The 16,627-nt window shown below is 38.0% G+C and overlaps 3 protein-coding genes across 3 annotated transcripts; 2 read left to right on the forward strand and 1 right to left on the reverse strand.

The window, feature by feature from the left end:
* Nucleotides 1-1,072: 1,072 nt before the first annotated feature.
* LOC101303298 (ubiquitin thioesterase otubain-like) lies at nucleotides 1,073-3,973 on the reverse strand. The gene is made up of 9 exons (XM_004310092.1): nucleotides 3,768-3,973; nucleotides 3,591-3,656; nucleotides 3,419-3,520; nucleotides 3,166-3,288; nucleotides 2,697-2,749; nucleotides 2,548-2,597; nucleotides 2,369-2,469; nucleotides 1,770-2,051; nucleotides 1,073-1,402 (listed from the first exon to the last, which is right to left on the reverse strand). Exons 1-8 carry the CDS (start codon nucleotides 3,945-3,947, stop codon nucleotides 1,788-1,790), a joined length of 939 nt encoding a protein of 312 aa, XP_004310140.1. The 5' UTR covers nucleotides 3,948-3,973; the 3' UTR covers nucleotides 1,073-1,402; nucleotides 1,770-1,787.
* A 1,096-nt stretch (nucleotides 3,974-5,069) lies between these two features.
* Nucleotides 5,070-8,574, forward strand: LOC101291205. The gene is made up of 4 exons (XM_004310200.1): nucleotides 5,070-5,492; nucleotides 6,617-6,730; nucleotides 6,870-7,264; nucleotides 7,827-8,574. The coding sequence occupies exons 1-4, from the start codon at nucleotides 5,070-5,072 to the stop codon at nucleotides 8,197-8,199; spliced, it is 1,305 nt and encodes a 434-aa protein (XP_004310248.1). The 3' UTR covers nucleotides 8,200-8,574.
* Nucleotides 8,575-11,636: 3,062 nt separating this feature from the next.
* LOC101303581 (ethylene-responsive transcription factor ERF114-like) lies at nucleotides 11,637-14,379 on the forward strand. The gene is made up of 3 exons (XM_004310093.1): nucleotides 11,637-12,179; nucleotides 13,353-14,005; nucleotides 14,123-14,379. The coding sequence occupies exons 1-2, from the start codon at nucleotides 12,053-12,055 to the stop codon at nucleotides 13,955-13,957; spliced, it is 732 nt and encodes a 243-aa protein (XP_004310141.1). The 5' UTR covers nucleotides 11,637-12,052; the 3' UTR covers nucleotides 13,958-14,005; nucleotides 14,123-14,379.
* Nucleotides 14,380-16,627: the final 2,248 nt, after the last annotated feature.

Below are 16,627 nucleotides of genomic sequence, written 5' to 3' on the forward strand. Positions count from 1 at the left end.
TAGAAACGCACTGTGGTGAGAGAATTTAGGGGTTTTTTGGAAAAAATAGAGATTGAAGGTGGTTGTTTGGAATGGTGATTAATGATTGGATTTGGTGGTGGAGGCTTGAAGGCTTGAATGCTTGAGGGCATGAAAGTTGTTTCTAGGCGTTTTCTGGGTTTTACAGGATTATGCTTGATGGTTGTTCTGGTCCTAAACTCCTAGTTTTATAGGCTTAGCTTTGAGGTGTTGGGGTGATCCAAAGCATCTTATTATTTGGGTAAAACACTCCCTCTATCAATTCACGTGATTTCTACCCTAAAACCCTGCAAAAGGAAGCTTACTTCAAGGTGGGTGGTTCTCAGAAGAAAAGGGTTGTTGCGATGACAACGATCATGACATCAGAAAACAAGGAGCGATGTGAACAAGAGAGATTGGAAAGTGTGAGCTCATTGTTTGGGGGGAAGGAAGAAGCTTTTGTCTGGTCTCGTGGCTTCTTCTAACAGAACAAGGCTATGATTCAGAGAAGAGTTGTTTTTGGACTATGTATATGGTTGTTGCGGGGAAGAAGGAATCTGGGTAATTGGTTGCTGCAGGGAAAAGAAGACGTGTTAGAAAGGAAGAAGAAGAAAGAAGGGGAGTTGGGCTTTCTTATATGGGCATTAGGTTTCAAATGAAAGGCTAGCTGGCCCAATTCTCATGTTCACCATTTCATTGCCGATTTAAATCGTTGAGCCTGGATTTCGGGCCCAAGACCAAAATCATCAACGATATTAAATTGGTAGATTAGCATTATACGTTCCCGTAACCTTCCACACCACACCCACATCTGCAAGCCCCAATATTGTGTGGATGTTGCTGAGGCCCACATCTAGGGTATGCTTACTTGGCACGTTAAAACCGAAGGATAGGTATGAATATATAATTCTATAAAACTATAGAATTTCATACTAAATGCTTGTTTATGCATGTAATTGTTGTAACGGCATGCTAGTGAATCGCTTGATTTTTCAGGTATCAATAGAGAGCATATTATGACAGGCAATGGATTCACCAAAAAGGGGATAAAACAATCAGCAAATACTATCAGAATGTACCAAATCTAAGGCATTGAATTCCCTTGCAAAGATGAGGACATAAAGTCAAACATTCAAGCATTACAATTACAGAAGAAATAGTTCATTTTAAATTGCAACCTCTTATGGACGGTGACCTGCTCATTTACACTTGGAAGCATTTCCTGAATTGATAGTTCAAACTGTTCTGTTCTTTTTTCTTTTTTCTTTTCAGGCAATGTTGTGCTATGGCCACACTCAACAGATTACAAATACTTTTAACAGTTGGAACAGAGTTGCACCCTCCAAATGAAAGAGAGCTTTGGCCTTCATCATCTTGATCACCAATCCCAGACATTCACAATTGCCTGAAACAAATATATAAACACCTCCAATTAACACCATATAAACATATATTGGCATAACATAACACTTGAGAAAACGATTGCAAGCCTAGCACCAATCACAAGTGGAGATGCTCATCAAACACTCTTCCCATGCAATATTTTGTTAAAAAAAAAATTAATTCTCATTATAAAGGGAACCCTTTACAAGGAAGGTCATAGTGCAATGTGATTGGCAAGAGGCGGTCAACAGAAAACGAAAGCAAAACATTAATGAACACTGTAAAGCAGTTGGCATCCTTGTAGTTCTAAGTTATAGCATTGATTGGTTCGGGAAGCTATAGCATATAATTTAATGGCATTAAAGATTGTGTAAGAGCAACCTACTTACAGGAACAAGGTGAGAGCATCACTTCGGGTAGAGAATATCATAGTGACCTGGGCGATATAGCAAGGTGATAAAAGGACTAACTTTCTCAGAGCTACCACTAGCATTTGGCAGATCATTGCCAGTAGGAACGAAATCGTGATGATTCACGCTAACACCACCAGAATCACATGAGCTACGGTCAAGATACACAACACGGATTGGCACGCCCAGTGCATCTGACAGGGCAGTGATGTGCACGTGGTCACTTTCTTCACCCATTGGTTCCACAGATGACTTGCAAAACTATATTAAGACAAATCACGGAAGAAAGTCAGAGAGACAATAGCTTCTCACATTTACGGCTATGAAGAATTGACTTGCAACCACACAGGATTTAATTCAAAAAACAAACTTAGCAAAATGTCCATGGAGCGAAGATCCATCATTTTCTTAAAAGATAACAGTAAGATGATATCAAGTTTATCTTCTATTCAGTGTGAGTCAATCATCTTGATTACGGAGTTATTTTGCACAACATTTCAAAGAAAAATATTTGGTTTGACTTGCAGATACTAAAACAATGTGAAGAAGGATTCCTTAACACGTTTTACTGAACCAACCTGCTCTACGGTTGCATTGGTTAATCCCAATATAAAGGGTTCAAAAAACTCTGAGCGCTTCCTTATTTCACCGGAGGTAACAAATCTGAAAAACATCACAACTAAGAAAACCTAACGAGTCAGTAACAGAAGAAGACAAACAGGACATGAAAAACTTTGTGTCATTTGAATTCGCTCACCATAGTCGGATACTGACTGATCACGGCTCCTTAGTATGAGCTCATCATGACTGCAAAAATATTAGAAGTTAGGCATACAACTCAAATGTAGGATAGGATTTCAATTTTGAAGTGTGAATAAAAAGAAAAGGTCAAGCAACCATCAGTACCTTATGGATTCTTCACTTCCTTGAAGAACACTATCCAGCTGCTCAAGGAATAACTGAAACAATTTCCACAGGGAAGAAAGATTCATATGACTTTGTCTTCATATAAAATAAAAGGGAATAGATAATCAAAACTCTTGTTTCAGTAGTGAAAAACGTTATGGGCAATAAGAAATTTGAATGGAACAAACTTTAACAATGCAATGATCAATTATGTTCTCCATGTGAAACCACAGCTTTTACTATGTTCATATCTAGCTTTCCCTAAACCCACGGTTGTATCATCTGACCTATTTATAAAAGATGTGCTTCGCAGTGATTATTGATATATAGAGAACATATCATGTGCTCATATCAAAGCTGACTATCAAGGAGAGTCAGTGGCTTTACTCGATACCAGAGTTGCATCTAAAAGATTAGTAGATGAAAAAAAGGTACCAATGGTTCAGAGTGTACGAGTGAAGATAATTACCGAAAAGAAGTCCTCAAAAGTAAAGTCTGCGTAACCCAAGCTCTGAAGGGTTTTTCTACATTGTTCAACATTACCCTTGATACGATCGACTTCACTTACATCTTGTGATTCCAAAATATGCTCCTGTATATAGATCCCAACCTTCTTTTAGCAGCTAGACTAAAAGATTACTTTTATCCAATAGGAAGCTCAAAAGGCAGACGCCATTATGCAAAAACCAAAACTGTTCCAAGAAGAATATACAATGACATACCAGGTATGAAAACATAAAGCTTCGAAAGAAGCAGTTCCCATCTCCCCGGGTTCTCCGAATAGCAGCATATTGTTCACCAAGAACCTGCATGACCGTAAAAACCTGTTCGTCAAGAATCTCATATCACAACTAATGAAACAAGCACTACACAACACACAGCATAAAGACTGACCTTTATCTTCTCCAACAAGATAGCGCTGCCTGATTGATACTCAGCTGCCAGCGACGATAGTGGCTCCTGCTCATTCAAACACAAAAACAACCAAAACTTCATTCCACAATCCACCCAAATGCAAGAATTTGAATTGAAACAAGACAGCGCGGTTGATCTCAAGTTTGGTAGTCTAACCTTGTCCCCGAGGAAGGGAATTTTCTCAGCCTCCTCGGCACGAATGGCAGAGTGCTGCTGCATGATATCCTGGTCACCAAAGCTTGGCCACTCATCAACCTCAGGTGTAGCAACCGAGGGGGCCGGCCCAGATTCCACTTCCCCATCCACTTGTACTTGAAGCCCTTCCTGATTCTGCATTGCCTAATTCAAACCACAAACCACAACAGCAACAAACCCAATTCAAACCCCTAATTCCTCTTCTTCATATAAACCCCAATTTCAACACAAAACCCAAGAAACCCACAAAAATTTAGCGTAAATTTAAACTAGCATTATGAAAAAGATTCAATCTTTAATCCATTGATTCATGTAAGAAGCAAGAAAATTGACAGTGTTGAGAATTGAAGAGTAAAGAAGCGAAATTTAGGTTAAAAGGGAAGGGAGGAAAGATACCTGGGGATGAAACGGCGTCGTCTGGTGTGGGGATCGAATTGAAAACTGGGGTGGCCGCTCTCTCTGGGATTATTTTGCGATGAAGACCAGGGTATAGCAGCGCAGTGAATGTGTCATTTTTATTCCTGTTCAGTCATTTCCATCTTTTACCTTCTTTTACACGTGCGTAATAATTCTTCATCCAATTCACTGTCCAGTAATTTTACTTTCTTTTTATTAACCAAATGTGACTTTGAAATGATACATCAGCTTTTTTATTTTTTAAAATATCATAATTACCCTTATCATTTTAATAAAAGTTCTCCAATAGTTTGAAATCTTTCAAGGTCATTTATGTCATCACCGTAAAATAGTCTTTGGTTTTATTTTGGTACATAATCCACCACAACAACATTTACCTGTCGTCATCTTCAACCTCCAGCACTGTTCAGCCTCGATTTCCAGGTATTCTTCCATCAATCAAATCTCACTGCATGTCATTCATATCATCACCAATAACCAATATCATTTCTGTGGACTAATCATGATTACGATTGAAAGAAACAATATGATTTGGATTGCGATTCACAGATGGGAATGGATATAGGATTATAATCATAAGCTTATTTCACCTGAAAGTTGAATGTTAGTTTTATTCACTGGGTAGTAAATTGGTTGCCTTTAAATAAATTGGAGTGGAAAAATTGAGAATTTTCCTGGTGCTGGTGGTGATGTTTGGTTTCTCATAATGTGTTATGATCAAGTGTAGATATAGAACAGCAATACATATATAGAACATGAATAATGCATTGTGTGTTTGTGTTTGCTATTAGCAGTGTATCGATGGGAAAAAGTCGAGGCAAGGGTTTAAGCAAAAGGGTCCTAACTATGGATCATGATGGTAGGATTAGGAAGATAGAGAACAGTTTTACAAAGAAAAAGAAGAAATCTAAGAAGATAAGTGAATCTTCCATCCCCGAGACAGCAGCTGAGCTTACTAGAGGCAACTCTGCTTCCAATGTCACTAAGGCAACTTCTTCTAGTCATGCTAATCGAGCTACTAATGATAGTGGGTGGTCATTTTCTGGTTTTATATTTATGTGTAATGGAAAGACCAAACCTGAATGTTATCAGAATCGTGTTTTTGGGATGCCACTGCCAAAAGAAGAAGTTGTAAAGACGATCAAACAGGGTACACATCTGTTTTTATATGACTTTGACTTGAAGCTCCTTTATGGCACATATGAGGCAACATCAGATGGAGCATTAGATTTGGAGCCAATTGCGTTCAAGGGAAAATTTCCTGCACAGGTAACAGTGTTCTGTCCGTATTCAAAATGTAAATTTCATGAAAGTAAGGACTGCACACAGACATAAACTACTTCACCAAATACTTCACGCAGGATCTTTCTCACAGACATAAACTACACATTCAGATTGTCAGTCTCACAGAACATTCCCTAGGTTAAGGGTTTTTAAAGACTATTAATTTTTTTAATTTTTGGCTGAAGGTAAGGATTAATATCATAGTTCTTAATTCATATATGAATAATACCTTATACAGCTCAGGTGTTCATAGTTGATCTAATGACTTGTCACCCACAGGTCTGTGTGTATGGATATATGTGTAGTCTGAGTCTTTACTAGACCTACAATAAGGAATATCATCTTATGTTTTGGATTATATGTGGACTGCATGGACCTGTCTTTAGAAAAAGAAGTCCATCCCAACTGTGTATCTGTGTTAACCTCACCATATATGATTGAAGGGCTTAGATGCTATCATTCAAATCAGCCTCTTACTACTTATTTGTGCATGATTGTGTGTGTAAGTGCATCATACCATCCATCAATCATGGGACATGGGAAGCTTGACGGGCGATAGTTGTATGTTTGTGTAGTTTATACAAGGGCTAGTGTCAGGTATAAAATTTGACGGGAGGTGTAAAATTTGATACTCAAGTAGAATGTGGTTTAATGCAGAAAAGGGACAATTTTAGTGACTAGAAAACCGGAAGGGTTTAATAAGGCTTGACTGGTGTGATAGTTATATGTTAGCATAGAGCAAGGGCTAGTGGCAGTTAGCAAGACAATAAGAGTTTTAGTGAAAAAGTATTTTAGTAGAAGGTGATTTGAAGCTGAAAAGGGCACATTCTTGGTTACTTACAACTGAAAGGCTTTGGGCAGATCCAGTGAAATAGGACTAAGTTTGGAACACAATGCCATCAAATTATCACTTAAATGTGGAAAATTAAGAAATTTCCCATTTATCGTTTTTTTATCTGAATCCCTTTTTTGATTTTCAGGGCTCCAGAATGATTTTTTTTTTTTAAATATCTGTGTACTTGATAGAAAAACATGCTACTTTCTGTCTATGGTTTGCTTAATTTCTGATCATTGTTTTTTCTTTCTGTAAATTGTTTTCTTTTATTTAGGTCAGGTTTAAGATTTCCAAGGATTGTTTACCGCTTCACGAAAGTTCCTTTAGAGCAGCCATAAGAGACAATTACCAGGGTGGTAAGTTTAAACAAGAGCTGAATAAAAAACAGGTGAAACGACATTCACATTCTTTTTGCTTGTTACTGAAAAGATTTTCATTTGGTTTCTATCACCAAGTATTAGATTTATCTTCTTTTCTTTTCTCTAAAATTGTTTGTTATATGTATTAATTAGCAAATTTTGATGTAGGTGCGTGCTCTATACTCTATGTTCCGCCCAATCAAAGCGTCAATTCCTACTTCTGCTGCCCATCACCAAGATGTGGCAAGAATAGGCTCATATCAATCTCCTATTGGGGAAGAAGGATTTTATCCAACAGCAAGCCCGTGTCTACAAGAGAGCTTATATTTATCTAGTGTACAACGCACTCATGGATTGCCACTTCTTCGTATGCAATCTAAACAGGTTGTCCCATATCCACAGTATGATAAATATGAAGCGGAAGAGTATGTGGCTCATGTTCAGCCTCCCATAGAGCCTTGGCATGTTGTTCAGCATCATGCAGATTCGTATTCTCTAGCAGCCGCCCATCAGCCATATGTGCCTGAGAAGTCTTTCCTGTCCTCCCATGATGCACATAGAAGGTATTTTCCTTTGCCACAACTTTGTACAATTTAACACCCTTTGAGCCTCTATTATGTGAACTTCTGTAATATGGCAGTTTCTTTTATATTCTATACTATTACAAAGGGGAAAGCATATGCAAATATATAGTGAAAACTGAAAAGTAGTACTATGCAACCATCAATCACCTTCTGTCTTTGTCCTCTCTCTTTTTTTCAGATTCACTCTGCGATGAGATCTGATAGCCTTTACTTGTGTATTAGAGTCAAGTATATTCTGTCTATTATCTAAATCAGAGGGTTATACTAAATTTTACGTCATGCATTTCTTAGTTTTGGCTTCTAATGTCTACAGTTAACTTTAGATAGTGGTCTAAACTCTAAACATATCTAGTGCTGGCCATGGATATGAAGGAGGTTCTTATTTTTTTGTCTTTCCTAATGGATGGATAGAGTGAGGTTGGGGTTGTCTGCTGTCTCTTGTGGTAATTGAATTTGAAGTTTAGTTTTTGTTAGGATCTCATCCTTGTAAGGTTAGACCCCCTCTTTGATATATAAACGTTTGCACTGGGCTTCTTCTTAGGCAAGGGGTCACGCATTCACAGGAGATGGTTCCTAGGGATCAAGTTATTTCATATGGAAGCGTGTATCACTTGTCACAGTTGCTGAAGGAGAGAGAAAGAGACATTGTCTCCCATTCTGATTATATTGCGGAAACATATAGTCGACAGTTGCCAACTCTTGCAGCGTCACAGTTTAGGTCACAATCAGATTCTGCGGCATCATCTTATGAGTTACCGCCAACTTACCAACCGTATTATCAAGCAACGACCCATCACGATCAGAACCGGGTGGATCATGATCCTCTTGAGAGACCATTACATGGAAGCTCTAATGTGACAGATATGCCAATCTATTCTCACTTGTCTTCCACCGGAGCTACGCGCTACTACTGAATGAAACTTAGGCTTGCAAGTTCTTTTTCAAGTCATACTGCTGTGGTTGTCATTGTTCTATTGCCAAATCCCGGTTTGAACTCATTGTGAGATCATCATACATAATCGTTTTTGTTCCTGCCAGCAGTCTATCAATTTCTTTTATATTAGGGAAGCTGGTGCCCCATTTTCATCGTGTGCAGACATCAGTCCTTTAGATATGTTTCTGGTGCAATGCAGAGCTTGAAGCAACCAATCAAGTTGGAAGAATCCGACTCAGACTAGTTCACTTAGGAAACTCTGTATATACATAACTTGATCGCTTCTGCAGGATTAGATCTACCTTGTATGATTACCATAAATGCATAAATTCTTTTGCTATTTGTTCGAGAACAGCGACAAATTGTTTTCTTGTAGTACAGATTTCCTAGTAATCTGATATCACATCTTCTTGAACCTTGCTGCTTGGTTTCTTTCTTCTGACAAAAACAGTGGAATGACCAATTCATGGATCAAGAACTATGGGCCTAGCTAGAAGGGTTTTAGCATTTCATATTCAATCATAATCACAACCTCTCTCGTCTCTAATGTCACCATGATGCATCTAAACCATCATCTATGGCTATCTGGCCCTCCACGGTGTGGGTTTAGGTTTAGGTTGGTCCCTTTGGACCTTGACCTGCTTGACATTAGTGCATTTCCCATCCACCCGTGACCAACCTAGCTCAACTGGGATTTACCAAATCTATTACATCTTGTAGTCTTCTACCTCCAAACCTGTTACCTCAAGACCCAAGTTTTCAACTCTGCCCGATTCTATATTTCAATATTTGATGCCTACTTTCTTGTTCGGGCAAGTCATGATCAAGTACCAAGTATATTAGTTATATAACCAGTTTTGGTCGTCTCCTCCTGTGAAGGCTGAAGGGTGACGTTTGAAGGTGGCCTAGTAAGTCAGCGACAGCGCCCAGCAAGGCCGGTTTCTGGGTCAGACGTTTACCAACACACCTCCATTGGTAAGCTAGCCATACATTCAACTCTAACTAGTTTGACTGCATTATCAAATCAATAATAATAAAAATAATGCAAGTGCACCTAGTTTGTGCTTCTTCAACTCCTTCCGGCCGAGCAATTCCTCATGCACACATGTGTATAATGGGAGATGGGGACATTCATCTCCATCTAGAATCGAAGCAGAAGAAGAGGTCAAGAAGAAGAATGAAATATAGTCTTTACGTGATCAAGGTAGTAATGTTCAATAATGATATGATTAAGACATTGTCATGTAGGACGATGGCTTCTACCAAGTGCTCTCTCCTATCCGGAGTCGAACTTTGAGATTTTGCAAGTCTAAGAGACGAACAAAGGTCATACGCAGCCGCCTAATTAAAGGGCTTATAAATCCGCGGTGTTTGTCTCAAGGTAACAAGTTCTATAAGATGCAAATACCGTCTTACATGTGGTTAAAACAAGGATGTTTCAACCTAAAAGAAGCTAATTATGTAAATTATATCATTTCGTTCGCTCTTCTTCAATAGATTGTTATAAAATTCACATCGTTCGAGTCTATATACCAATCCCATGGTGGTGGATTTCCGTAGATAATATATTTGGATTTACTGATTTGCTTGGACTTTAGAGAAAGAATATATGCGGGTTAAGATGAGTGTAGAACGACCAGAAGCTATAGAAATAGCATGTGTACGCGTGAAGAGATGACAAGGATCACATGAGGATGGATCAAAAAGACACCCAAATATATATTCGATCCCTATTTCAAAGTGAACATGCATGCATGTCTATCCCCTGCAGACATGTTTTACCTTCCTGCAGCCTCACTAGCTAGTAGTACTACTACTACTCCATTGATGTCCTTCTAGTCCATCTAGCTCTCGTGCTTCTTCTGGGGTTGATGGAGGAGGAGGATCTCAGACTCGGCAGAAAATGATAGATCAGTATCATTGTGATTTGGACGGTTGAATTCGCATGCATATGCATGTACATGATTACAAGAAGTCAAGAACCAAGCAGTTCAAAGCTAGATAAAACATAAAAGCATGGAAGAAGGGCTTTTTCTGGCTTTGAAGATGAGAATACATGTGAAAGACTTGTCTGTATCTGCAACTGCATGTGCAGAAAATCTTTCCCCTGTATAACTAATAATTGTACACAGCTTCCTGGGAAGGAGGCTTAATTTATAGATGAACATATATACAATGCGCTGTATATCAAATCTTATTCAGAGCATACAATGCGCTCGTATTTGTACATCAATTATAGATGAACTTTATATTATCGCGTGCTACATAAATCTGTGTACGTGCTGCTAATCGTAAGCCTGAATTGGAAAAGTGCTAATTAAGAAACTTACGATTCATTTGCAGAATAAGCATGCAAGCCAAATGGTTAAGGTAGGAAACGTCTTGGCTATCAAGCAAAGTGTAAACCTAGTCTACATTACCCGATAATGATTCTAATCGATCACGAACTAATTGTTTATCACCAACCTATTAGGTTGATGGAGTCAAATAAAACATTCACCTGAAAGCTCCCTTCATATGATGAAGAAAAGAGCATATGTTCTTGATCCTGACCTACACAATAAACCAAACTCGATCACATAATAATAATATATAGAAGGTATTTCCATTTCGACGGTGAAGAAAGGTCCAAGTCCAACTTAATAAATCAATACCAGTAGTAGTAGTAGTAGTAGTGGACAGTAGCTAGCCATGTGAAGATTGGGATCATCTTCCTCCTTGCACAAACGTGAAATCTTAAAACAGTGACACGTACGGCGTGACGATCATTAAGTTGGAAAATCCCCAATTAACTATACAGGTTTAGTTTAATTAATTGAGATTAGCTTCCTAACACTGTTTCAGGGTGCCAATTTTATATTAGCTTGATGTATATACACAAATGGAATACTACCCAAAACGATTCTCTAGCTAGGTTGATTAGAAGCGGCATGGGAAAGGCAAGTCCAATTTTGGTACAGCACCAACATCCTACAAGATATCATATTCGTGAAATGAATCATAAGTTACAAATCAAGTAGATTTAAATTGGGATAAAGAAAGTTAGATAATAGAACACTTTCTTTGAAATGGTTTAGTCTTCGACTAGCTAGCTAGCTTTGAAATTATTATGTACAATATTGAAAGTAAAGCTATATTTAAATAAATATATATATATATATATATTAAACAATCTCACGGTTATCGTTTTCTATAACCGATAGCATCAGATTTAAGTAATATCAAATAATCGAGTCAAATTGTCAGTTTGAACAGAAACTGACGTCAAAATTATATATATCAAAAAATAAACATAAATGTTATCAAACAAATCGAATTTGATACTATTCTGAGTTACACCCAAATTATGTGGATCAAATTTTGAGAAAAGGGTCAAAAACGTTTCCTTTTTTGAATTTGAGGGGATGAACACAACTTTCATTTCCTTCTCATATATATTTACCAAACCAAAAGAAGATAAACCAAAAGAATCAGACCAATGAAAGCCTTCCTTTCTTAACCCTATTTTCCCCTCTCTCTGTCTCTCTCTTAATTCTGCTTTTCTTTTCAATACCACCCTCTCCCCACAACACTTATATACTCTCGGATCTGATAGATCCTTGGTCTTGAAACCTTGATGTCCTAATCTTCTTCACACCAAGCAGGAAATTACAAATCTAGACCATCCTATATATACCATCTTTGCCGAGTAGAGTTACTTCGAGCTAGAAAAGGTGGATCATAACCGGAGACATGGAAAGCGGCCACTTCCTTCGGAAACGTCGGAGGAGAAAGAGAGGCACGATGACTTCCCTCCTCCTTCTAGCTACGAATCTTCGTGGACAGAAGCAGACATGTCAGCCATGGTTTCTGCTCTCACTCAAGTTATCGGAAACCCCGAAGAAGATAACAAGCAGGTGCAATCAAACCCTGCTTCAGTGAAAGATGAACCGGACCGCTCACAACCGGTTCAAGATCAAGGTACATAGATCATCATAGCTACAAGCTTCTAGTATCTTTGATTTTCTGCTTTCTTCATTTTGATTTCCTTTTCGCTTTTTTTATTTTTATTTTTTGCTTTATTTTAGTTCATATGATGATACTGACATCTGCTATTGGATTTGTGTGTGTAAGGTGTGCTTCACAATTTGGTTTCTGATTTCGATCCCTTTGTTTGTTTTCACACTTGCATTTGCAGTGTCAAAGTGGTCATGATCTTACACTTGTCCATCTTCAAATTCCTTTTTGGACACAAAGATAACACACACATAAACTTAGTCATCACCAGCTAGCTAGTTTGCTCTTTCTTCCTTAACCCTATCAAAGATTTCAAGCCTGTTGTTCCATCTGTGTAGAGTATATGTGTAGGACTTATATACCCAGATGCAGATTTGACTAGAACTCTAAGAGAAATCATATATGGTCCATTGATAATGTAGACAATCAAGTTCAATGTTATCCTTGGCCTAAGCTACTTTCCGTGAAGAACCTTCTTTCTATATACCTCACCCAACTAGCTAAAATAGTAAAATTGGTTCTTGTTTCTTCTAAAAACATTAATTCTTTCATGTTTTTATCATCTCTCACTACTACAAGATCTTGTGTGTTTGTCCTCATTACTTAGTTTAATTACAAATCACACCGTGGGGTCTTATCCTTTTTGCTATATTCCTAATTCTAGTCCATCTTGTCTTTGCATTATGTAATCTTGATAATGACATGCATCTAATCTTTTAGAGGCATTTTGGTAGCTCGAGTTTTCTGGAAGATTTGGTAAACTAGTTTTGTGCGCAATAAGTTGTTTATCTAAAAGAGGGTTTACCTACATTTTAGAAAGATATACAAATGAGATTATGTTATTCTCATTTTCAGTAGTTCATCTTACATTCCAAAATTAGGTACTCGATTATACGAAATTGAGAGTGAAGGTTGATTTGAAAATAGAAAATATATGTATAGTAAGATTATATAGTTGAAGCTAGCTGTTTATACACTTTAACATATACAGTAATAGTAATGTATAGGGCGCACTTGCAACTGACACTCTTTCTCCATTTCTTCATCTTCTAGGATTTCTAGCTAGTTTCCTTATGACATGTTTTGTCCAACTTTGACATATATAATACTAAGCTATGAACATTTGTATTTGTGAAGAGAGTACTGTGAGAAGAAGGCACTATAGAGGAGTGAGGCAAAGGCCTTGGGGCAAATGGGCAGCCGAAATCCGAGACCCTAAGAAAGCAGCTCGAGTTTGGCTAGGAACTTTTGAGACAGCTGAGGATGCAGCCATTGCATATGATAATGCAGCTCTCAAATTTAAAGGCACAAAAGCCAAGCTCAACTTTCCTGAACGAGTTCAAGGTAACTCCAGCATCCTTATTCAGGGTTCATCCGGCACGACAAGTAGCGGCAGCAGTGTCTCCACTGAACGAAATCGGAGCCGACCAGCCTTAACCGTTCCTCATCATGATGCTTCCTATGTTGCACCGTCCCAGCCGCAGCAGGAAAGTAGTAGCTTCCCTGATCTATATCAATATGCGCAGCTTCTTCAAAGCAATGATATTGATTTCAGCTCGAATTATCAGTACCCTCCAAATAATCCATTCAATCAAGATTATCATCCGCAGTATTCTACTCCGCAGTTTCCACCATCAACATATTATCCTTCGCATCAGCAACAAGGACAGCAAGACGATCATGTTCAGGAAGATCATCAGAATGAGAACAAGAACTGGAATAGGCGTAATCCGAGCGAGTAGTAGCTTGTACGTGGTAGTTGTACTGCATAAGTGCTATTTAATTTTGAGGTTCTTCTCTCGATCTATATATATTATTGAGAGCATTTATTTGTTTTTTCAAGTTCTAGCTAGCTAGTAGTGTTAATTATCTTCAAGCTGTTCATTTCCCATTACTATATTTAGCAGACTCAGTTGGTAAGTTTGCCAGAACTTACGTATGTATTGTTGGAGCCATGCATTTAAAGAAGCTAGCAGAGACTAATGCAGTCTATCTCGGCCATATATCTCTGTGGGTGAGTTTTCTCGTGTTGAGTCTATTATCATAAGGGTACTTGGACCTTAGAATCTCATATAAAACGTCCTGCAGTTGGGGAAAGGTGTTTGCCTTACCAAATAATATAGGGTTTGTCCGTTTGTAAATAGATTTTCATCCAAATATGAGGAAAGGAAAAAAAGAATAATTTTACACTTCCACGTTCGAAATTTTTTGTTTCGATCGTTTGGCAATTAAGAATGGATCACAGCCAAATTTTTGTTAGTGCACAAAGAAGTGAAGAACAATCTCAAAATGAAATGTATCCTCGTTAGTGTACAAAGAACGAGTGTACGTAAATTGAGCTTACGCTCAAAGAGTAGGTTTCAATAGGTTTCACATATTTTATAGTAACAGAGAACGTTCAGTATTCTACCAATTAAGTACCAACTAGTTTTTGCATTAGTAATTAAGCATAAGCTCATCTTAGAGCATGAAAAACACCGAATCCACTATTACAAGTTTATAAATGATATTATCGATCCTATCGGCATATGCATAATTCTATACACAAGCACAAGGATTATGAGAAAAGGCTAGTACACCATCGATCATCACGTCTTCAATCAACCTCATATATTCGATCGACTCATATATACTTTGTATGAGAAACGAATCTAAGCATGACAAAGAACATCACGTTACTCGATCACGAAGTGTTCATAAGTCCCAGATATCCATCACCTCTCTATTCCTTTCACACACTTCTGAAACCACAAACGCTCTACCTAGTCTACAACAATCACCATCACGATGCTACTTATTCATATCGATAATTCCTCACCAAAAATAATCATCAGAAAAGCTTTAAAGTGAAATAATAGCACAGCTTTCCGATACGCTTTTATTGCATGCCAAATTGCCAACTTTTCTAAATGCACGAACTATAGGTTGTCCATCATCATGAGCCATCATCATATCGCTTCTTAACCTCTGGTATCGACTTCATCCACGTAAAAAAATGCGAGTCCTTAAAGCTGAAGCAAACCCAGAAAAACCTTAATTACCCTAGCGGCACATAAAGTGATGCAATTTGTATTTTGTAACACTCACATTTAGAACAAGATCGATCAATATAGTGAAACATGTTTGATCATGCTTTTGAACTTTGGATCCCACAACCTTTAAACGTGTCATATGGTACAATTTAACCCTTTATTCTCATAATGTTGTAGATAGATACTCAGTACGTCTAATTAAGTAAAACTAAGAGTATCAACCGAGCATTCTATCGTTACAATACTTCAAGCAATACTCCGACTCGACCATCATCCCTACACCGATCGGAGTATAGTGATGTTTTAAACTAGATAAGTACCATCGACCTCATGTATAGATACACCACTAAAACCCTAAGTGCATGTTTGATAAAAAGTCCAGTTTGATTAGTCTCATGTTTGATGTTAATGTGTATATAAATAAATGAACTTACGTAACATCTTGTTTTTATTATGGTTTTTTTAGATATTATTATTATGGGTACTCAAATTGATCAACGCTATCATTTTAACCATAAACCAAACAAATTACTCTCTAATCTTATTGGTTAATATTAATACAACTTAAAACAGAGCTAACAGTCTTAAAATATAAAAAGATCTAATGAGTATTAAGTACCAAAACATGCACTTAAAAACTAAACTCTTTTTGTCATAACGATCAGTACACAAAGGACAGAACTGCTCAACTCAGTGCTCAAAACCGCTAAACGATGCGCATGCTAGGGAGCTGAAGTGGGCCTTTACCCAACTTGCCTCCCACAGAAAAAGGTTAGGCCGGAGTGGGCCCAGCCGCAAACCGTCCAGAAAAAGCCCAAAATAGCAAAACGACAAAAGGAGAAAGCGGAGGGAGAAGCTTCCTTAATCCTCACGCTTATTCTTGAAGCGCATGAGTGCCGACGTGGGCGACGTGGGCGACGTGGGCGCGTGTTTCGAGAAGGAGAGACCGAGCATGGGATTAGGGCAATATCTGAAAACGACATGTAGGCCGGGAGATCGGGAGTGGGACCTTGTCGTTTGATTTTGACAAGAAGGGGAAGGGGGAGAGGGAAAAGGGGATGCTCTGGTTTTTCTGGACGCTTTCGGTTCACTATGTCAAGTTTTGCGGCTAGTCGGCTACTGGCTCATCTTTCTTCTTACACACCGTGATATTTTTCGAAATGAAAACCCTAGATCGTGTTGAGCACAAAAGCAAGAAGCACTTGGGAATTGCGAGTGTCATTTTACATTGAGAGAGAATCCGTCATAGTTTCCCTCCTTTTTGTTTTGAATGTGTGAGTTTAAATTCATTTAAATACGGTATACTCATTGAGTGTAGCCGCTTAGAGGCCCTAATGTATGAGATTTGATTTGTAAGATGTAACTAACATCATTTTTGTT

Source organism: Fragaria vesca, unplaced genomic scaffold (assembly GCF_000184155.1).
Source record: "Fragaria vesca subsp. vesca unplaced genomic scaffold, FraVesHawaii_1.0 scf0513160_u, whole genome shotgun sequence".
Taxonomy (NCBI): Eukaryota; Viridiplantae; Streptophyta; class Magnoliopsida; order Rosales; family Rosaceae; genus Fragaria; species Fragaria vesca.